We start from the raw sequence: 22,980 nt of genomic DNA, 5'->3' as shown, positions 1-22,980 counted from the left end.
GTGACCTCCTGGAGCAGAGCAGGTGACCTCCAACAGCAGAGCGGGTGATCTCCAAGAGCAAAGTGGGTGCTTTACAAGAGCAAAGTGGGTGAATTCCAAGAGCAGGGTGGGTGACCTCCAGGAGCAAAGTGGATGACCTACAAGAGCAAAGTGGGTTAATCCCAAGAGCAGGGTGGGTGACCTCCTGGAGCAGAGCAGGTGACCTCCAAGAGCAGAGCGGGGGATCTCCAAGAGCAAAGTGGGTGACCTCCAGGAGCAAAGTGGGTGAATTCCAAGAGTAGGGCAGGTGACCTCCTGGAGCAGAGCAGGTGACCTCCAGGAGCAGAGCGGGTGACCTCCTGAAGCAGAGCGGGTGAACTCCTGGAGCAGAGCGGGTGAACTCCTGGAGCAGAGTGGGTGAATTCCAAGAGCAGGATGGTGACCTCTAGGAGCAAAGCGGGTGACCTCCTGGAGTACAGTGGATGACCCCCTGGAGCAGAGCGGGTGGCCTCCTGGATCAGAGCAGGTGACCTCCAAGGGCAGAGTGGGTGATCTCCAAGAGCAAAGTGGGTGAATTCCAAGAGCAGGGTGGGTGACCTCCAGGAGCAAAGTGGGTGAATCCCAAGAGTAGGGTGGGTGACCTCCAGGAGCAGAGTGGGTGAATTCCAAGAGTAGGGTGGGTGACCTCCAGGAGCAAAGTGGGTGACCTACAAGAGCAAAGTGGGTGAATCCCAAGAGCAGGGTGGGTGACCTCCAGGAGCAGAGCGGGTGAATTCCAAGAGTAGGGCGGGTGACCTCCTGGAGCAGAGCAGGTGACCTCCAAGAGCAGAGCGGGTAGATCTGGTTCCACACACACAGATCGAAATACACATTTGCAAATACTTTTGCTACAATAATGGCCCCATAGCTGTTGTTTTGGCTTTACAATAATTTGCACTTTTGGGAGGTGGAAAACAGCTGGCTGACACAGACCACGGATCAGCTGACTGACACAGACTGCGGATCAGCTGGCTGACACAGACCACAGATCAGCTGGCTGACACAGACCACCGATCAGCTGGCTGACACAGACCACGAATCATTTGACTGACACAGACCACGTATCAGCTGGGTGAACCAGACCACGGATCAGCTGGCTGACACAGACCGCGGATCAGCTGACTGACACAGACCTCGGATCAGCTGGCTGACACAGACCACGGATCAGCTGGCTGACACAGACCACAAATCATTTGACTGACACAGACCATGGATCAGCTGGCTGACACAGACCACAGATCAGCTGACATAGACCACAGATCAGCTGACTGACACAGACCACAGATCAGCTGGCTGACACAGACCACGGATCAGCTGACTGACACAGACCGCGGATCAGCTGACGGACACAGACCACAGATCAGATGACTGACACAGACCACAGATCAGCTGGCTGACACAGACCACCGATCAGCTGGCTGACACAGACCACGAATCATTTGACTGACACAGACCACGTATCAGCTGGGTGAACCAGACCACGGATCAGCTGGCTGACACAGACCGCGGATCAGCTGACTGACACAGACCTCGGATCAGCTGGCTGACACAGACCACGGATCAGCTGGCTGACACAGACCACAAATCATTTGACTGACACAGACCATGGATCAGCTGGCTGACACAGACCACAGATCAGCTGACATAGACCACAGATCAGCTGACTGACACAGACCACAGATCAGCTGGCTGACACAGACCACGGATCAGCTGACTGACACAGACCGCGGATCAGCTGACGGACACAGACCACAGATCAGATGACTGACACAGACCACAGATCAGCTGACTGACACAGACCACAGATCAGTCATCTGACTGACACAGACCACAGATCAGCTGACTGACACAAACCGCGGATCATTTGAGTGACACAGACCGTGGAACAGCTGGCTGACACAGACCGCGGATCATTTGACTGACACAGACCGCGGATCATTTGACTGACACAGACCACGGATCAGCTGGCTGACACAGACCACAGATCCGCTGACTGACACAGACCACCCATCAGCTGACTGACACAGACCACAGATCAGCTGACTGACACAGACCGCGGATCAGCTGATTGACACAGACCACAGATCAGCTGACTGACACAGACCACAGATCAGTTGACTGACACAGACCATGAATCATTTGACTGACACAGACCACCAATCAGCTGACTGACACAAACCGCGGATCATTTGATTGACACAGACCGCGGATCATTTGACTGACACAGACCGCGGAACAGCTGGCTGACACAGACCGTGGATCATTTGACTGACACAAACCATGGATCATTTGACTGACACAGACCACGGATCATTTGACTGACACAGACCACGGATCAGCTGGCTGACACAGACCACGAATAATTTGACTGACACAGACCATGGATCAGCTGGATGACACAGACCACGGATCAGCTGACTGACACAGACCACGAATCATTTGACTGACACAGACCACGGATCAGCTGGCTGACACAGACCACGAATCATTTGACTGACACAGACCACGAATCAGCTGGATGACACAGACCACAGATCAGCTGACTGACACAGACCACGGATCAGCTGGCTGACACAGACCACTGATCATTTGACTGACACAGACCACAGATCAGCTGACTGACGCAGACCGCGGATCATTTGACTGACACAGACCGCAGAACAGCTGGCTGACACAGACCGCGGATCATTTGACTGACACAGACCGCGGATCATTTGACTGACACAGACCGCGGATCATCTGACTGACACAGACCGCGGAACAGCTGGTTGACACAGACCACAGATCATTTGACTGAGACAGACTGCGGATCATTTGACTGACACATTGGTCTACATCCCGACTCCTGGATCCAGGGGACTGTTTAAACCTGTTCTTACTCTTAGGTTTTGCACAAACTGTGTGGAACTGATTTCATTTTGTAATAGCGGTGCCTGATTCCTGTCCTGGGTGGAGATGGACTGTCACTTTTCCACTTACTTATCTCCAGTTGTCTCTGGATCCTGCATTTGCTTCTTTCCCGAAAAGCCACTTGAGTCTCGTTGTACTGGGTCATGACACCTACAAACTTTCTGGACAGCACCGTGTGCTGAGGAGGAGCAAATACACAATGTTAGTAAAAGAGCGCAGGCCCCAGAGGTGGGGGGGGGCAGCTATTTTACCATATGAAATACTACTGACACTGAAATAATACTGAATGTCATCACGATACACAAGACAGACCACAAGCAGAGAGAATCATACACGTCTCAGACAGTCACAGAGCAAAGAACTGCGGCACGTGAAAACAGAGCATCAACAAGATAAGATAAACTTTATTGATCTCACAGAGGAGAAATTCACATTACGTCAGCTCTTAAAAAACACACAAGGTGGGTGCAAGTAGAGGAAAATGTTCATTAACCGTGTGGAAGGATAAGCAATAATAATAATACTTGTAACAGTACAAGACATAAGAAATGAGGTAGAAATAGATTATGTATATATATATATATACACACACACACACGCATACACATATGCATATGTATAAACATAATTGGGATTGAAAATGAGATAGGAGCATCTTATTTACAATATGTGAAACGGAGTTTAGATGTGACAATGTGACGTTAGTGCAGGGATTTGTAAACGAGTTGTTACTGCACGTGATTTGTGGACATATTGCATGTGGTTATTTCACAGTGTTATTGTACAGTCTGACAGCAGCAGGCCTGCGGTATCATTCCTTCTTGCACTGAGGGTGCCTCAGTCTGTCACTGAACGAGCTGCTCAGCTCCACTACAGTCCGGTGCAGGGGGTGAGAGGAGTTGTTCATGATGGATTTGAACTTGGCTAACACCCTCCTCTCAGCCACCTCCTCCAGAGAGTCCAGAGGACAGCCCAGGACAGAGCTGGACTTCCTGACCAGCTTGTTCAGTCTCTTTCTCTCCCGCTCTGTGCTGCCCGGGGCCCAACAGACGACAGCATAGAGGAGAGCAGAGGCTACAACAGAGTCATAGAAGGTCTTAAGCAGAGGCCTGCTCACTCCAAAGGACCTCAGTCTCCTCAGGAGGTGGAGGCGACTCTGGCTTTTTTGTACAGGGCGTCAGTCCAGTCCAGTTTGCTGTTGAGGTGAACACCCATCACATCTCAGCGCTTCCTATCACCAATTTCACCTTCATTTATAGGCTGCCAAGTACATTTCCAAAACAGACAGCCAGTCAGCAACTTGAATTCTTCATCTTGCCAGGGTGCGCAGCTTTTTTTGAAAAACTTGAAACTCTCTGAACTTGGGAGAAATGCGCTGTGCAGCCAGTCAGACAGACCAACAGGAGAACTGTTTATCGTTCCTCTCTACAGCCACACAAACTCTCACTGCCATTCTCAAACTCTCACCCGTGTTGGCCTCTCTTCATTGGCTTCCTGTTAATTCTAGAATAGAATTTAAAATTCTTCTTCTTACTTATAAGGTTTTGAATAATCAGGTCCCATCTTATCTTAGGGACCTCGTAGTACCATATCACCCTAATAGAGCGCTTCGCTCTCAGACTGCAGGCTTACTTGTAGTTCCTAGGGTTTGTAAGAGTAGAATGGGAGGCAGAGCCTTCAGCTTTCAGGCTCCTCTCCTGTGGAACCAGCTCCCAATTCAGATCAGGGAGACAGATACCCTCTCTACTTTTAAGATTAGGCTTAAAACTTTCCTTTTCGCTAAGGCTTATAGTTAGGGCTGGATCGGGTGACCCTGGACTATCCCTTGGTTATGCTGCTTTAGACGTAGACTGTGGGGGGGTTCCCATGATGCACTGAGTGTTTCTTTCTCTTTTTGCTCTGTATGCACCACTCTGCATTTAATCATTAGTGATCGATCTCTGCTCCCCTCCACAGCATGTCTTTTTCCTGGTTCTCTCCCTCAGCCCCAACCAGTCCCAGCAGAAGACTGCCCCTCCCTGAGCCTGGTTCTGCTGGAGGTTTCTTCCTGTTAAGAGGGAGTTTTTCCTTCCCACTGTTGCCAAGTGCTTGCTCACAGGGGGTCGTTTTGACCGTTGGGGTTTTTCATAATTATTGTATGGCCTTGCCTTACAGTGTAAAGCGCCTTGGGGCAACTGTTTGTTGTGATTTGGCGCTATATAAAAAAAAAGTTGATTGATTGATTCTCATCCAATAAAGGTGGCAGACAACAGCAGGCGCCAGACGTCAGAATCTGGCATCTGCTCCACAGATTTTGACTTCTACCAACATATACAGTATTTGGCCATAACACCTGGAAATTTTTTTTTTTTCATTTAATATTCCCCTTTCATGTGAGACGTCGGTGCTGTTAAACCTCCTTCTCAATAAATCCTGTTCACACCAGACATCAGCACTGCTAAATCCAAAGTGTCATTAAAAAAGAAGCAGAAAACGTTGTTTCCCCTCAATCTCATTGACATTATTTTTATGTCATGAGACAGAAATAAAACAGCCCACTAACCTGTGCCTCCGCCCCTAAAAAGTGATGTTACTGGTAGCAAAGTTAAGGGTTCCTTCACACATAACACGAAGGTGGGTGAAAGAAGCAGAAACCGGCCAAAGGAACTGCGAAGAATTCCACCCCTTGTTGGAAGGGACACACGGTTGGACAGGCGCAAACGATCCTGCGGTGACGGTTTTGTGCATGCCCGTGTGCGCATGCATAAAGGCAGTGCGAGGATGTACATCGCGCTCACACAGCAGCAGCAGCAGCGATTACATGCTGGACATATGTACATAAATCAAGGAAAGTGTTTAAGGACCAAATAATGAGAGAGCACAGAACATTATAAGAACAATGAATGTACCGTTAAAATGTAAGACAATCATGTTACTGGTAATGCTTCAAAAAACCAAAAAAACATACACACAGACACACACAAAAGCAATGTTTACTGTCACTATTTCAGCACTCTGGCAAAACAATTTCCTTTGGGATTAATAAAGTTATTATTATTATTCGTATGATGTGTAATTGATGCCTGATGACTTGCGTTCAAAATGACAAAACAAATGGATTTTGTTTTGCCTGGTAAAATATTACATTCATGTTATAAAGAGCAGACAATACAAGTATCATCCTTCTGTTCCTCTGTACACGAACCATGGTCATGGATATAAACAAGGAAGTAATGAACTGACATGACTGAATGCTCATATCATGGACACATCAGCGGCTCTGCGTGTCCAGTGTCCAGCGTGTGGGCACCAAAGGACACCACATCATGTGGGCCATAACCCGCGTGGTGGACATTAGGGTTATGACAAATCTCAAATTTATTAGCCTCGGGTTATAAATGATGAACTTTTACCTAAAACTCACAAAAATGTCTTTGGTTTTGCCCGACATTGAAAAAACCTCCCGCACATTAGACAGTTTCATATTTCACATTAAAACACCTAGCGGCTCAAACACTTTTTATTATAACATGTCAGTTTTACATATACACATGAGGAATACATGAAAATGAGTACATATAGCATTTGTAGTGTTTTTAATAGTGCTTCAGATTTGTGTATTAGTGTTAATAAATTTGCTGTTAACTCACACGTTTCCATTGACTCTAAAATGCGTCTTTTCTGATAGTAACACCCCGCGCCAAAGACGCGTCATCTTTTCTTCTTTCTTTGCTTTGTGGTATGTTTGTTGTTGACATGGACATAGAACTCAATTTTCTATGGGTCTTGAAAAAACTCAAATGCTGAAGAAATCCTGGCAATGGGATGTTCTGAACTTTGAAAATGGCTGGCACTCAATGAGTTAAGATATTTGTCTGTTCTGCAAGTAGAACAAACCTCTTCCATCAACTTTACAGCTCTCTCAGCTACTATGTTGGAGTGAGGCACATCAAGCACTGATGGTTCCTTTTTCCAGTGAGTAGAGAAGCATTTCACAGCTTTGGGACACTTAAGTTTGGATATTGATGACAGCAGGTCTTCATAGTCCGTCTCTGAATAGTGTTGGTTAGAAAACCAGGCCCGCGACCATGTAGTTGTAATGAAATCGCAAGTTACCCTCAGCTGTTCTCGCCAATTTGGAAGAAGGAATAATGCAATGAGTGTAAAAAAATTCCTCGTGAGTTCCACCTGGCACTGTGAAGTGATGGCAGCTTGTGCCATTTGATGTGAGGCCATTTTTCCTCCGTTTTGTAAAACTTGTATTTCACAAAGCTCAAAAAGGAATTTAAAATCATGTCTCCAGCCAAGGTTCTCATACTCTGGTATCACTTCTGTGCCCATTTATGCATTTTGCAAATCATCATACTGTTCCAAAATCTCATCAATAAACTCGTAGTTAATGTTAGGTGACCGTGACCATATAGGAAAAAAGAAGTCCAACACATGTCGCAGAACAAGATCAAGAATGTGCTGGCAGCCGATGTATTGAGGTTCATCGAGTCCCTTGTGTCTAAATGTTCTCTGAAGCCTGGCTACACCATTTTTGCGACCAGTATTGACTGCTGTTGTGTCAGAGATGATCATCTGAATACTGTTCCATGCATTGTACTCATCAAGCAGGTCCTATCTTGGTATATAGATGTCTGCAGCAGTTCCACTGTCACAAGCCAAAATGCTAAGTTGTAATGTTCTTCTGTCATTTTTCAAGCACACAACTTGGTACTCTTTATTATTAATTTTCTTACCATCAAAATGCAAACAAAATTTCTCTTCAGAGATCAGTTCCATGAGGCGGTTCTTAACTTGTTCTGCATCTCTGATTGTTCAACGCCAGACTCCAGACTGTTATGGTGTTGGGACACAAACTCCATCTTCAGCCAGACTTTGAAGCACCTGTGACGCTTTTCTGGTTGACAAAGAGTGTTTAGACACCAGTTTGGCAGCAGACTTTGTTGAGTGGCGTGTTCAATTTAATCTATTTTACCTTTATTTTTTATTTCTTTTAATTATTGTTTATTAATATATTTTAGCAATATTCATTTGTATATTTTTTTTGTTATTTCTTGATACTTGTAATTCTTTTCTTGTTACGTTATTTTTCAAAATCGTATTGTGTAACATTTTTTAAAATGATGTGGCGCTAGGTGCAGGAGGTTTTTTCAAGATCCAATGAAATAAACTTCAAAAAAGTGATCTATGGGTAAAGGTTCATCAAATGCAACATCAGGAAAATGAAAGTTTTGAAAAACATTTTGTAGTCATAACCCTAGTGGACATGACATATGGATTGGCAGCTGAGCATTCACATGATCAGATGGATATTTTCACATGGGGCAGCCTGGCTGATGATATGCACACTGACACACTCCTGCTGACCACTTTGCAAAGGTGATATGTGTTTTTATTCATTTCCATGTGAGGACAGTATGCCAACACATGCATGTCATGGTGGGGTGTTGGGGGGGGGGGGGGTGATGGCAGTCATGCCACGATATGTGTTCTCTAGCTGTGAGTTGTGAGTACAAAGCACTCAGCAGCTGCTGCTACCGCCGACACACCCACCTTGTCGAACAGAGCCACAGTGCCGCAACTCAGAGTGAGAGAGCACAGCGTCTCTCAGAGAAAGAAGAGAAAGAACAAAAACTCTGTCAAAGTCTTCCAATAAAAACAGCTCCTTATGCCTGCATAGCTCCTGATACATTCATAAAATAAGGGTTTATTTTACAGATGAAAGCCTTCATGTTTCCAAAGTTTGCTCAAATAAGCCGCAAAAACAGTGTGAGAGTGACGAGTGTCTCGTTCCCTCACACACAGAGAGAGGAGGGGCTGATCAGTGTGAACAGCGGACACACTGTAAAAAAAGCAGCAAAGCAATTTTAATAAAGGATCATCTTCACCAAACAGCCTCAGTGAAAAAGCAAAGTGTAAAAACTGATTCAGAAAGTTTTTCATCCAGGGTTTCATCTTTAAAAGAGCAGATTTACGTCTTTACTTCTTCCAGAATTATTTTTTTCATTTTCTTTTTATTATTGTTGTTTATGCACCAATGACACCAGATCAAATTACTTGTATGTGAGAACTTACTTTCCAATAAATTTGATTCTGATTTGACAATCAAATCAGTCCAGATTTAGCTCTTGTTCAAACAAGACAATTAGGGGTTATATAGATAAGATAAGAAAAGCCTTTATTCTCAATGGGGAAATTTCAGTGTCACACCGCAGCATAGAACAGTAGGAATAGAAGGGCATGCAGTAGGAATAGAAGGGCATGCAACAAAACAGACAAGTATCTCTTAAAAAACAAGAACTAAAAAAAAAAAAAAAAAAGCACTGAGTGCTGGGTAACGCTAAGGCTACCATTGTTCAGTTCAATGCTGCACTGCCGGGATGATATACACCGTCAGGGTATGAGAGTGATCAGGTAAAATGACTTCAGCGTGAAATGTACGATAAGTTACTCTGATATTTACAATATGGGCAGGTTAAAATATAGACATGATTATTGTCCTGGTTGCTATGGTTACCACAGTACTAGCATTGTTCATTGTACAGTCTGACAGCAGCCGGGAGAAACGATCTACGGAATCTCTCCTTCACACAGCGAGGGTGGATGAGTCTGTCACAGAAACTGCTCTCCAGAGCAGACAGAACGTCCAGCAGGTGGTGACACTCGTGGTCCAGCATAGATGTAAGCTTAGCCAGGACCCTCCTGTCCCCCACCTCCTGCACAGAGTCCAGAGGACAGCCCAGGACAGAGCAGGATTTCCTGATGACCTTATGTGTCCTGTCCCTCTCTGTGATGCTGCTGCTCCAGCAGACCACACCATACAGGATGGCTGAAGCCACCACAGAGTCATAGAAGGTCCTCAGGAGTGGCCCCCTCACTCCAAAAGACCTCAGCCTCCTCAGTAGGTAGAGGCGGCTCTGACCCTTCCTGTAAAGTGCGTCCGTGTTGTCCGTCCAGTTTGTTGTTCAGATGAACACCCAGGTACTTATAAGAGTCCACTCTCTCAATGTCCCTTCCCTGGATGTTCACTGGGGGGAGTGTAGTGGGGCGGCATCTGAAATCCACCACCATCTCCTTGGTCTTCCCCGTGTTGATGAGGAGGTGGTTCCTCTGACACCAGTCCACAAAGTCCTGCATTAGTCCTCTGTACTCCGCGTCATCGTCGTCCATAATGAGTCCAATGAGGGCGGAGTCATCGGAGAACTTCTGCAGGACGCAGCTGTCCGTGTTGTGTCTGAAGTCTGCAGTGTAAAGAGTGAAGAGGAAGGGCGAGAGGACCGTCCCCTGGGGGGCCCCCACACTGCAGGTCAGGAGGTCAGACACGCAGTTCTTGGTCCTCACAAACTGGGGCCGGTTTGTGAGGTAGTCCAGGACCCACTCAGCCAGATCCTCATCCACTCCTGCAATCACCAGCTTGTCCCTCAGGAGTCGTGGCTGGATGGTGTTGAAAGCGCTGGATAAGTCAAAGAAAAGAATCCTCACAGCACTGCCGGGTCTCTCCAGGTGGGACAGTGAGCGGTGCAGCAGGGAGATGATGACGTCCTCCACTCCGATGCCGGGCCGGTAAGCAAACTGCTGTGGGTCCATAGCAGAGCTCACCGTGGAGCGGAGGTGACACAGGACGAGGCGCTCTAGGGTCTTCATCAGGTGGGATGTAAGTGCCACTGGCCTGAAGCTGTTGAGGTCCTTGGCGTGTAGTGTTTTCGGCACTGGGACCACACATGAGGTTTTCCAGAGGTGTGGCACCGTCCTCAGCTTCAGGCTCATGTTGAAGACCCACTCCATGACCCCACACAGCTCATCTGCGCAGGATTTGAGGAGCCTCGGGCTAATCTTGTCTGGGCCTGCTGCCTTTTTGCTCGTTATTCTCTTCAGTTGACTCCTGACCTGATCTGCCGTGAAGAGTAGAGAGCAGGTGGGGGAGGAGGTCTGGCTGGTGCCAGGATGTGTATTGGGAATGAAGCAGTCTGTGGCGGCACTGTGAGCGGAGGTGTAAGGAGGGGGGATACTGGGCAGAGGCACAGAAGACAGAGCGGGGGGGGGGGGGGGTGTCAAACCTCAGGAAGTACTTGTTGAGGTCGTTTGCCCATTGATGGTCACCTTCCGCCTGTTTGGGAGGGGGTTTGAACCCAGAGATGGTCTTCAAGGTGCTCCACACCCCCCGGATGTTCTGGTGTTGGAGCTGCTCCTCCAACTTCCTCTTGTAGGCGGTCTGAGCCTTGCGAATTTCCCTCCTCAGGTCTCTCTGTATATTCTTCAGGGCCTCTCGGTTCCCTGACTCAAAGGCTCTCATCTTCACCTTCAGCAGAGTCTTTATGTCAGGGTTAATCCATGGTTTGTTGTTCGAGAAACACCGCACTGTCCGGGTAGGTACGGTGTTTTTAAAGCAAAAGTTGATGTAGTCCGTGACGCATTCTGTCATGGCGTTTATGTCCTCCTTGTGACGGTCACAGAGTTTGGACCACACATTTGTGCTGAAACAGTCTCTAAGTGCCGCCTCACTCTCTGCAGACCACTTCTGTAAAATCCGAGACTCAGCAGGCTGCCTTCGCACAAGGGGGACATATACTGGTGCCAAATGGATGAGATCGTGATCTGCCCATTGGGGGAAGGGGGGAAGAGGTGTGATTGTTTTTTTAAATAAGTATGCAATCCCACTCAGAAATGTAAAAAAAACAAAACAAAACAAAAAAAAAACTGTCAACATGACAGAAAAACTCTGCCTGTCTTACTGGATTAAAGGTACAGTGTGTCATTTTTGAAGAGGAGAGCAAATCAATCAATCAATCAATCAATTTTTTTATATAGCGCCAAATCACAACAAACAGTTGCCCCAAGGCGCTTTATATTGTAAGGCAAGGCCATACAATAATTATGTAAAACCCCAACGGTCAAAACGACCCCCTGTGAGCAAGCACTTGGCTACAGTGGGAAGGAAAAACTCCCTTTTAACAGGAAGAAACCTCCAGCAGAACCAGGCTCAGGGAGGGGCAGTCTTCTGCTGGGACTGGTTGGGGCTGAGGGAAAGAACCAGGAAAAAGACATGCTGTGGAGGGGAGCAGAGATCAATCACTAATGATTAAATGCAGAGTGGTGCATACAGAGCAAAAAGAGAAAGAAACAGTGCATCATGGGAACCCCCCAGCAGTCTACGTCTATAGCAGCATAACTAAGGGATGGTTCAGGGTCACCTGATCCAGCCCTAACTATAAGCTTTAGCAAAAAGGAAAGTTTTAAGCCTAATCTTAAAAGTAGAGAGGGTGTCTGTCTCCCTGATCTGAATTGGGAGCTGGTTCCACAGGAGAGGAGCCTGAAAGCTGAAGGCTCTGCCTCCCATTCTACTCTTACAAACCCTAGGAACTACAAGTAAGCCTGCAGTCTGAGAGCGAAGCACTCTATTGGGGTGATATGGTACTACGAGGTCCCTAAGATAAGATGGGACCTGATTATTCAAAACCTTATAAGTAAGAAGAAGAATTTTAAATTCTATTCTAGAATTAACAGGAAGCCAATGAAGAGAGGCCAATATGGGTGAGATATGCTCTCTCCTTCTAGTCCCCGTCAGTACTCTAGCTGCAGCATTTTGAATTAACTGAAGGCTTTTTAGGGAACTTTTAGGACAACCTGATAATAATGAATTACAATAGTCCAGCCTAGAGGAAATAAATGCATGAATTAGTTTTTCAGCATCACTCTGAGACAAGACCTTTCTGATTTTAGAGATATTGCGTAAATGCAAAAAAGCAGTCCTACATATTTGTTTAATATGCGCTTTGAATGACATATCCTGATCAAAAATGACTCCAAGATTTCTCACAGTATTACTAGAGGTCAGGGTAATGCCACCCAGAGTAAGGATCTGGTTAGACACCATGTTTCTAAGATTTGTGGGGCCAAGTACAATAACTTCAGTTTTATCTGAGTTTAAAAGCAGGAAATTAGAGGTCATCCATGTCTTTATGTCTGTAAGACAATCCTGCAGTTTAGCTAATTGGTGCGTATCCTCTGGCTTCATGGATAGATAAAGCTGGGTATCATCTGCGTAACAATGAAAATTTAAGCAATACCGTCTAATAATACTGCCCAAGGGAAGCATGTATAAAGTGAATAAAATTGGTCCTAGCACAGAACCTTGTGGAACTCCATAATTAACTTTAGTCTGTGAAGAAGATTCCCCATTTACATGAACAAACTGTAATCTATTAGACAAATATGATTCAAACCACCGCAGCGCAGTGCCTTTAATACCTATGGCATGCTCTAATCTCTGTAATAAAATTTTATGGTCAACAGTATCAAAAGCAGCACTGAGGTCCAACAGAACAAGCACAGAGATAAGTCCACTGTCCGAAGCCATAAGAAGATCATTTGTAACCTTCACTAATGCTGTTTCTGTACTATGATGAATTCTAAAACCTGACTGAAACTCTTCAAATAGACCATTCCTCTGCAGGTGATCAGTTAGCTGTTTTACAACTACCCTCTCAAGAATCTTTGAGAGAAAAGGAAGGTTGGAGATTGGCCTATAATTAGCTAAGATAGCTGGGTCAAGTGATGGCTTTTTAAGTAATGGTTTAATTACTGCCACCTTAAAGGCCTGTGGTACATAACCAACTAACAAAGATAGATTGATCATATTTAAGATTGAAGCATTAAATAATGGTAGGACTTCCTTGAGCAGCCTGGCAGGAATGGGGTCTAATAAGCATGTTGATGGTTTGGATGAAGTAACTAATGAAAATAACTCAGACAGAACAATCGGAGAGAAAGAGTCTAACCAAATACCGGCATCACTGAAAGCAGCCAAAGATAACGATACATCTTTGGGATGGTTATGAGTAATTTTTTCTCTAATAGTCAAAATTTTGTTAGCAAAGAAAGTCATGAAGTCATTACTAGTTAAAGTTAATGGAATACTCAGCTCAATAGAGCTCTGACTCTTTGTCAGCCTGGCTACAGTGCTGAAAAGAAACCTGGGGTTGTTCTTATTTTCTTCAATTAGTGATGAGTAGAAAGATGTCCTAGCTTCACGAAGGGCTTTCTTATAGAGCAACAAACTCTTTTTCCAGGCTAAGTGAAGATCTTCTAAATTAGTGAGACGCCATTTCCTCTCCAACTTACGGGTTATCTGCTTTAAGCTACGAGTTTGTGAGTTATACCACGGAGTCAGACACTTCTGATTTAAAGCTCTCTTTTTCAGAGGAGCTACAGCATCCAAAGTTGTCTTCAATGAGGATGTAAAACTATTGACAAGATACTCTAACTCCCTTACAGAGTTTAGGTAGCTACTCTGCTCTGTGTTGGTATATGACATTAGAGAACATAAAGAAGGAATCATATCCTTAAACCTAGTTACAGCGCTTTCTGAAAGACTTCTAGTGTAATGAAACTTATTCCCCACTGCAGGGTAGTCCATCAGGGTAAATGTAAATGTTATTAAAAAATGATCAGACAAAAGGGAGTTTTCAGGGAATACTGTTAAGTCTTCTATTTCCATACCATAAGTCAGAACAAGATCTAAGATATGATTAAAGTGGTGGGTGGACTCATTTACTTTTTGAGCAAAGCCAATAGAGTCTAATAATAGATTAAATGCAGTGTTGAGGCTGTCATTCTCAGCATCTGTGTGGATGTTAAAATCGCCCACTATAATTATCTTATCTGAGCTAAGCACTAAGTCAGACAAAAGGTCTGAAAATTCACAGAGAAACTCACAGTAACGACCAGGTGGACGATAGATAATAACAAATAAAACTGGTTTTTGGGACTTCCAATTTGGATGGACAAGACTAAGAGACAAGCTTTCAAATGAATTAAAGCTCTGTCTGGGTTTTGGATTAATTAATAAGCTGGAATGGAAGATTGCTGCTAATCCTCCGCCTCGGCCCGTGCTACGAGCATTCTGACAGTTAGTGTGACTCGGGGGTGTTGACTCATTTAAACTAACATATTCATCCTGCTGTAACCAGGTTTCTGTTAGGCAGAATAAATCAATATGTTGATCAATTATTATATCATTTACCAACAGGGACTTAGAAGAGAGAGACCTAATGTTTAATAGACCACATTTAACTGTTTTAGTCTGGTGCAGTTGAAGGTGCTATATTATTTTTTCTTTTTGAATTTTTATGCTTAAATAGATTTTTGCTGGTTATTGGTAGTCTGGGAGCAGGCACCGTCTCTACGGGGATGGGGTAATGAGGGGATGGCAGGGGGAGAGAAGCTGCAGAGAGGTGTGTAAGACTACAACTCTGCTTCCTGGTCCCAACCCTGGATAGTCACGGTTTGGAGGATTTAAGAAAATTGGCCAGATTTCTAGAAATGAGAGCTGCTCCATCCAAAGTGGGATGGATGCCGTCTCTCCTAACAAGACCAGGTTTTCCCCAGAAGCTCTGCCAATTATCTATGAAGCCCACCTCATTTTTTGGACACCACTCAGACAGCCAGCAATTCAAGGAGAAATGTTATGTCCATCAAATATATATATTTTTTTAACTTTTCAACAGTATTTATTTTATTAACTTAGACAGAAACATGAAAAAAAGAACTGTGATATTACAACATTGCATCTAAAACCAGACAAAATGACTTGCAACAACAGCACCGCTATAGTAAAAAATTCTGGGGAGTAACCCTGTGCCTTAGTCGAGCCATTCGGCCACGTCGAAACGTGGCCGAATAGCGAATTCGGCGTGGCTGAATGAGTGCTATTTGAATCCCCTTTCATGCGCCATTCTGCCTCAATCATGTTATGTGGGACAGGACCCTAAACAACATCAGATAGTTCATGTTGCTTGCACCATTTCACAATAAAACATTTAATGCCAGCATCCCCACTTACTTAATACTAATACCCTAATACTTTTACTGTGAAAGGCATGCTGTCAAGTGTTCCTTGTGACCGAGTTTAACTTGACAACGCTGAGGTGACATTAGCTAAAATCCGTTTACTGCAGACTGTATGAAACCAACATATTTCATGTGTGAGATCAGCTTTATTTTTATTTATTTTTGTTAATATATATACATTCCTACAATTTAAGGCCTGCAGCATTTTCCAAGAAAAAAAAGGTTGGGACAGGGCAATTTATTGTAAATATAAGAATTAATTAATCATTTTTACAGCCAGTTTTCTTGGGAAAAGTCAGAGGATGAAAACATGAACATTTCCAACTCACTGAATATTTCTTAGACTTTATTTACATCAATCATTCAGAAATACAAACAGTGTGATACTTTATGGTAAATCTGTGTCAGGTAGGCAGTTCTCAAAAACTAAATGTCCATGCAGGAAGAAGACAAGTGAGGGAAGCCACCAAGACACAACTCTGGAAGAACTTTTGGCTTCTGTGGGTGAGTGGAAAAACTGGGAAAAGTGCAATTTTTTTAATTTTTATCTTCATTCTACATACAGTCCCAACTTTTTCTGATTTGTGGTTGTTTCTGTTGCATTTCTGAAATTACAGAACTGCTGTAAAAAGTGTGAATATTTTATTGTTTTTTCAAACTTTGTAGAACAAACGCTATCAATTCCAATATCGATAACATTGATACCAACGCTGGTATTGATACTGAATGATCCTCGTGTAAAAAGATCGATACTCAAGCTTTTTTCTCTCCTGCACACACTGACTGCTGCGCACGTAGATTCATCAAAGCCTACTCTCTGTCTGTAACAGCAGCGCTCTTTCTTTCTTTATTTATACTTTCTTTAATTTTAACTTAATGTTTTTATTTTGTTTAAAGCCAGAAGTGCACTTAAGGGAGGAAATTCCTTATTCTTTGTATTGTTTTCTTTTATTGTTTGACTTGAAAAAAAAGAAAAGAAGAAAGTTTGAAACTGTTTACAATATTTGTTGTGGTGTGTTAGTTTTTCTCTATTGTGGTTTGTCAGCTCTCTAACCTCAGAAGATTGTTTTAATTTGCTTTAAGTACACTCTTTATTTAAGAAACAACATAGAGAAGTGAACTCAAGGGAAGAAATTCCTTATTTTTTGTATTATTTCATTGTATTGTTTGACTTGAAAAACAGAATAAGTTTGAAACTGTTTACAGTATTTGTTGTGGTGTGTTAGTTTTGTTGTATTGTGGTTTGTCAGCTCTCTAACTCAGGAGATTTTGTTTCAAGTTATGTTGAATGATGTGTTTTTAAACAAAAATGTTGACTGTGATAATAAAGTATTTTGTTGTCACGTACAATGTTTGGCAAAATTCTATCCTAGATCTTTTGGATCCTTTGGATCTATGAGGCTTAAATATGAAAAAGTATCGGGATCGATATCAGCGATACTCGGCCTGTATTTACTTGGTATCGGATCAATACCAAATTATCGCCCACCTCTAACAAATGCTGCTTCTTATGAAGGAAAAAATACACAAACATGCAGGAAAAACTGAACAATGCAGACTGATTTGACTCTCATGATTTTTGAAATTAATAAGAAGTAACTTACTTTGAAATAAATGAAACGCGGAGCTGCAGCCTGATAACTTTGAAAAATAACAAAAATCAGCAGCTTGTATTTTTATTCAGATTAGAGTTCATTTCCTCTTTTTTCTCCTCCTCAGTCACATTTTGTGCTTGAACATTAAACAACATTAAGTCATCTAAAATAAATATCTGGAAAATAGCAGTGTTGTGAAAGTGTCGTGACACGGACCCACAACAGGGGGCGGTAATGAACGGACAATGGACAAGCCAAAAAGTAACAATGTTGTGAATCGCACAACGAAGTACAGACAATAACAATATGGTGGAATGTCAATTATACACAAGGTGACGTGTGGGCAGGCTCGAAGATAGAAGACGCCTGGCGAGAGAAGAGCCGGATCCCACACAGCTTCCACCACCAACGGATCTGAAGAACACCAGAGCCGCCAAGCCCTGCACCCCAGGTGGCCACTGTCTTCAGCAGTCAGACCCGGGAATGCTGGCAGAGAACAGAAACAGTATTGATGAGTGCGAGTTCGCACACTCAGTAATCCCACAGTCTGTGTTTAGTTAGGAGGGAGCACCTCCACCTCCAATCACACACTCGTGCAGCTCCTGTCTAACCACTTATCTGGTTGGGGTGTGAAGCGAAGCCGTCGCTGATCACACCAAACGCCAATCCCACAGATAAGGCAAACACCACAGGAAAACGGCTGCAAAAGAGTTCAGACTATTATTCAGTTTTAAGTCAGCAGAGACGTTACCTGAATGGTAGCTGATTTCTCGGCGGGGAGGTGGAGTTGCAGGCCGGCATTTATGGTGGTGGTGATGTGAATGAGTGACAGCTGGTGCTGATTACGAGTGACAGCTGTCACTCCCGGTTGCTATGACGCCCTCTCATGCTTGAAGCCCGCACTTCAAGCAGGGAGCCATCTGGTGGTGGTGGGCCAGCAGTACCTCCTCTTCAGGGGCCCACACAACAAGCAACCTGTTAAAGTTGAGAGTTCTCAGCTGCTTTATGTGATTTCTGCTTCTGAACATCACTGAAGAGTTTCTCCACATCATGTGTGTGTGATTTTTATGACGCTCATTCCTATATTCTAATTTTTTAAGGGATTTTGACCATTTATTTCATCTTATAAATTCAGTATAACTGTCACCGACATGCCCACACGGTGTGAACAGGACTTACCGACAGGTGAAATACACACAGCGCCACAGTTTTATTTGTGTCGCTCCCTTCTGTGTTCTCCGTGTGCACTCTCACTCTGCACTGACTGAAGCGGCTCAAACCCCCCCACTCCTCAGAGCAAACCGACTCACTCAAACACGCAGACGGCTGCAGCGATCGGACCCAGTCCTATCTATTTTTTTCGGCGTCTTTTTCAAAAATTGACCACCCAAATGACAGGAGGATGGCTGGCTGCCTAAAACCTTGGTTCCTGGTCCCATCTGCTCCCGTGAACTTTTAATCCCATACTGTCCCAATCACATGATAAATAGCAAAGTTGACTCCCATTCTGTGGGAATCCCATGGGAATCCCGTGACCTGTGGGGTTCCTGAAAACATTTCAGCCTCTACATCAGATACTGTACATGACATAGACCTTAAAACACCAGACAGGGCCTGAAACCCCACAGAGGCCGTGAGAAAACCAACTTTCAACCACCCCTTGGGGTGCAAGAAAGCAGCACCCCAAGTGCTGTCACAGCCTGTGGCACCAGGTATGCTCCCAAGTGCCCTGTGGTACACCACACCCAGCCTCAACCCCAACCATCACCAGGCCAACACCAGCCATCCAAGGATACTGGGACCATCCTCATCAAGAGGCCATGGCAGCACCATCTACTGCTGCCCATGGCTGCCCACAACCAGAGATCCTAAGACACATACCCCAGGTTGTCAGGTCAACCCCCAGTCAAGAAAATACCAGAATATTCTACAAAGATGGCGGCCCAGGGGTGCTTCGGAGAGCGTGAAGTTCAAATGTCTGATAAAGGTATGTACTTCCGGGACTAGTGTAAAAAGCGTGGAATATCAGCTCTTTCAATCCAATTTCAATTTATTGTTATTTATATAGCGCAAAATCACAATAGAGTCGCCTCAAAGCGCTTCATATAGGTAAGGTCTAACCTTACTAACCCCCAGAGCAACAGTGGTAAGGAAAAACTCCCTCTGAGGAAGAAACGTCAAGCAGACCAGACTCAAAGGGGTGACCCTCTGCTTGGGCCATGATACAAACATAGATTACAGAAACAATTCACGAAACAATTCACGGACGAATATACAAGAAATGCTATTGGCGCACAGGACAGGAGGATCGCCAACACGAATACAACTCCCATCTCTGGATGGAGCTGCACCTTAAACAGAGAGAAAAAACAGAATCAGGCATCAGAAAGACAAAAAAAACAAAAAAAACCTGTATAATTTACCAGTATTAAACAACAAGAAAAACAGAGAAATATTAAGGTGATCGCCGGCCACTAAAAGACCCAGAATTTAGGTAAAGTTGAGGTCACGGCCCGCTCCAATTACTAATAAATGAATTAAAAGAGTAAAAAGCGTAAAACCAAACTGTACCAGTATGCTAGCCATATGAAAGGGAAAATAAGTACGTCTTATATCTGGACTTGAAAGTCTCCACAGAATCTGACTGTTTTATTGACGCAGGGAGATTATTCCACAGAACAGGGGCACAATAAGAGAAAGCTCTGTGAGAAGCTCTGTGAGCAGACTTTTTATTCACCTTAGGGACACAAAGTAGTCCTGCACCCTGAGAACGCAAAGCCCAGGCCGGTACGTAAGGTTTAATTAGGTCAGCTAGGTAGGGAGGTGCCAGTCCATGAATAATTTTATAGGTTAGTTGCAGAACCTTAAAATCTGATCTCACTGGGACAGGAAGTCAGTGAAGGGATGCCAAAATGGGTGTAATGTGGTTGAACTTTCTGCTTCGTGTCAAAAGTCTGGCTGCAGCATTTTGAACCAATTGAAGACCCCTAATGCTAGACTGCGGTAAACCAGAAAATAGAACATTGCAGTAATCCAATCTAGAAGCGAAAAATGCATGGATCAGGGTCTCAGCATCAGCCATAGACAGGATGGGACGAATCTTCGCTATATTTCGCAGGTGGAAGAAAGCAGTCCTAGTAATATTTCTAATGTGAAGGCCAAAGGACAATGTAGGATCAAAAATTACCCCAAGGTTCCTCACTTTGTCAGTGTGATGTATGACACATGAGCCGAGGCTGAGTGTTAACTGGACAAATTGATGCCAATGTCTCACTGGACCAAGAACCATCATTTCAGTCTTATCAGAGTTTATAAGCAGGAAGTTTCTGGACATCCAACTTCTCACTGATGCAAGGCAATCTTCTAAGGATTTTATGTGAACGAGATTACCAGCAGTTATCAGCATGTATAACTGAGTATCATCTGCATAGCAGTGAAAGGTAATCCCAAAACGCCGCAATATGTGCCCAAGGGGTGCTATATAAAAGGAGAAAAGCAGGGGGCCTAAGACAGACCCCTGAGGAACCCCAAATTTCATGTCACTAAGGTAAGAGGTAGTGTTACTGTACAAAACACAGTGAGAACGACTGGTCAAGTGTGACGTCAGCCATGCAAGGGCACTCCCAGTAATCCCAAAGTGATTTTCCAGCCTATCAAGTACAATATGATGATCCACTGTATTAAATGCAGCACTGAGATCTAACAGCAACAGAACCGTAGTCGTGTCTGAATCCACTGTAAGCAGAAGATCATTCACCACTTTAGTAAGAGCCGTCTCTGTGGAATGATATTTTCTAAAAGCAGACTGCAGTGGCTCAAAGAGATTATTATCAGTAAGATAGTCTACGAGCTGCCGTGACACCACTTTTTCCAGACTTTTAGAGCAAAATGATAGATTTCATATCAGCCGATAGTTTTCAATACACTAGGGTCAAGATTAGGTTTCTTAAGTAATGGTTTAATCACTGCAGATTTGAAACATTTAGAAACAGATCCAGAAGTTAAAGAAAGATTAATAATTTCCAGCACAGTCGGCCCAAGAGTGGACCACAGGTCCTTAAACAGTTTTGTTGGTATAGGATCAAATAAACAGGTTGTGCTTTCTATTGACATTACGAGTTTTGTCAGCATGTCTAGAGAGATACTATCAAATTCTGCAAATCTAGGTAATACCTCAGTAGTGGCGCCCACCTCAATAGCAGGGTGTAGTGGCTGGATTAAGGCATGCCGGGATATGTTTAACCTGATGTCTTCTATTTTCTTCCCAAAGTAATCCAGGAAATCTTGTGCTGTAAAAGGAGTGCGAACTACAGGTGGTTGTCCATGCAAAAGTGTTGCCACTGTGTCGAACAAGAACTTTGAGTTATGTTTGTTTTTGTTGATCAAATCAGAGTAGTAAGTCCGCTTTGTAGCCAATAATGCATGCTTATAGTCTAAGATAGCATCACGCCACACAAGGTGAAATACTTCTAATTTTGAACGACGCCATTTCCGTTCTAGACCTCTTGCTTTATGCTTGAGGTCACGCAGATAATCACTGAACCAAGGTGACTGTGATTTGAGGGAGCGCGGTTTTAACACAGGTGGTGCAATTATGTCGAGTGTTGTTTTGAGCACTGAGTTTAAACTATCCACAAGTCTGTCTACTGACTGGGTATTTGTCAAATGTGAAGCTAAGACGTCAGGCAGTCTAGCTTCTAATTCAGTCTTAGTTGAGGAGTTGATGCATCGTCGTAATGATATTGATATTGTTTTGCTTGCCTCTACTGGTGGTTGGCTCTCACTGCGGTATTGTATCACTTCCTGTTCCGGAGCACAGCGGTGTTTTTCTGTATCTGTTAGCTGTTTAATCTGCGCAGTTAGATTGATCTAGTTATCTAGATTACGATTTGTTTCCCAGTGTAATCTTTACGTGCCTTAACTAAAGCACTCCTTCTGCTGAATCACCTCTAAATTATTTACACATTATTCACTTTGCGTGTTTTTAGGAATCCGCTAGCTTAGCGTAGCTACTAGCTCTTAGCCGGTTTAGCATGGCGGCTTCTCCTGTCTCTCCCGCACTTTTCTGCTCTGGGTGTGAAATGTTTAGTTATTCCTCGGCCTCCTTTAGCAGTAACGGTACTTGTAATAAGTGTAGCTTATTCGTAGCTTTGGAGGCCAGGCTGGGCGAATTGGAGACTCGGCTCCGCACCGTGGAAAATTCTACAGCTAGCCAGGCCCCTGTAGTCGGTGCGGACCAAGGTAGCTTAGCCGCCGTTAGTTACCCCCTGGCTGATCCCGAGCAGCCGGGAAAGCAGGCTGACTGGGTGACTGTGAGGAGGAAGCGTAGCCCTAAACAGAAGCCCTGTGTACACCGCCAACCCGTTCACATCTCTAACCGTTTTTCCCCACTCGACGACACACCCGCCGAGCATCAAACTCTGGTTATTGGCGACTCTGTTTTGCGAAATGTGAAGTTAGCGACACCAGCAACCATAGTCAATTGTCTTCCGGGGGCCAGAGCAGGCGACACTGAAGGAAATTTGAAACTGCTGGCTAAGGCTAAGCATAAATTTGGTAAGATTGTAATTCACGTCGGCAGTAATGACACCCGGTTACGCCAATCGGAGGTCACTAAAAT

The 22,980-nt window shown here is 44.2% G+C and overlaps 1 protein-coding gene across 1 annotated transcript in view; it reads right to left on the bottom strand.

Moving 5' to 3' along the window:
* Nucleotides 1–22,980, bottom strand: part of LOC117505933 (syntaxin-1A-like) — a gene marked incomplete at its 3' end in the record, with an annotated part of 74,094 nt that overhangs the window by 1,091 nt on the left and 50,023 nt on the right. Inside the window, 1 exon segment of the mRNA XM_034165470.1 lies at nt 2,998–3,106. Within this exon segment, the coding sequence (XP_034021361.1) occupies nt 2,998–3,106 (109 nt within the window).

This window comes from Thalassophryne amazonica, unplaced genomic scaffold (genome assembly GCF_902500255.1).
Source record: "Thalassophryne amazonica unplaced genomic scaffold, fThaAma1.1, whole genome shotgun sequence".
NCBI classification, from domain to species: Eukaryota; Metazoa; Chordata; class Actinopteri; order Batrachoidiformes; family Batrachoididae; genus Thalassophryne; species Thalassophryne amazonica.
Note: the sequence above shows the minus strand (reverse complement) of the source record. Positions and strands in the feature narration are given on the sequence as shown.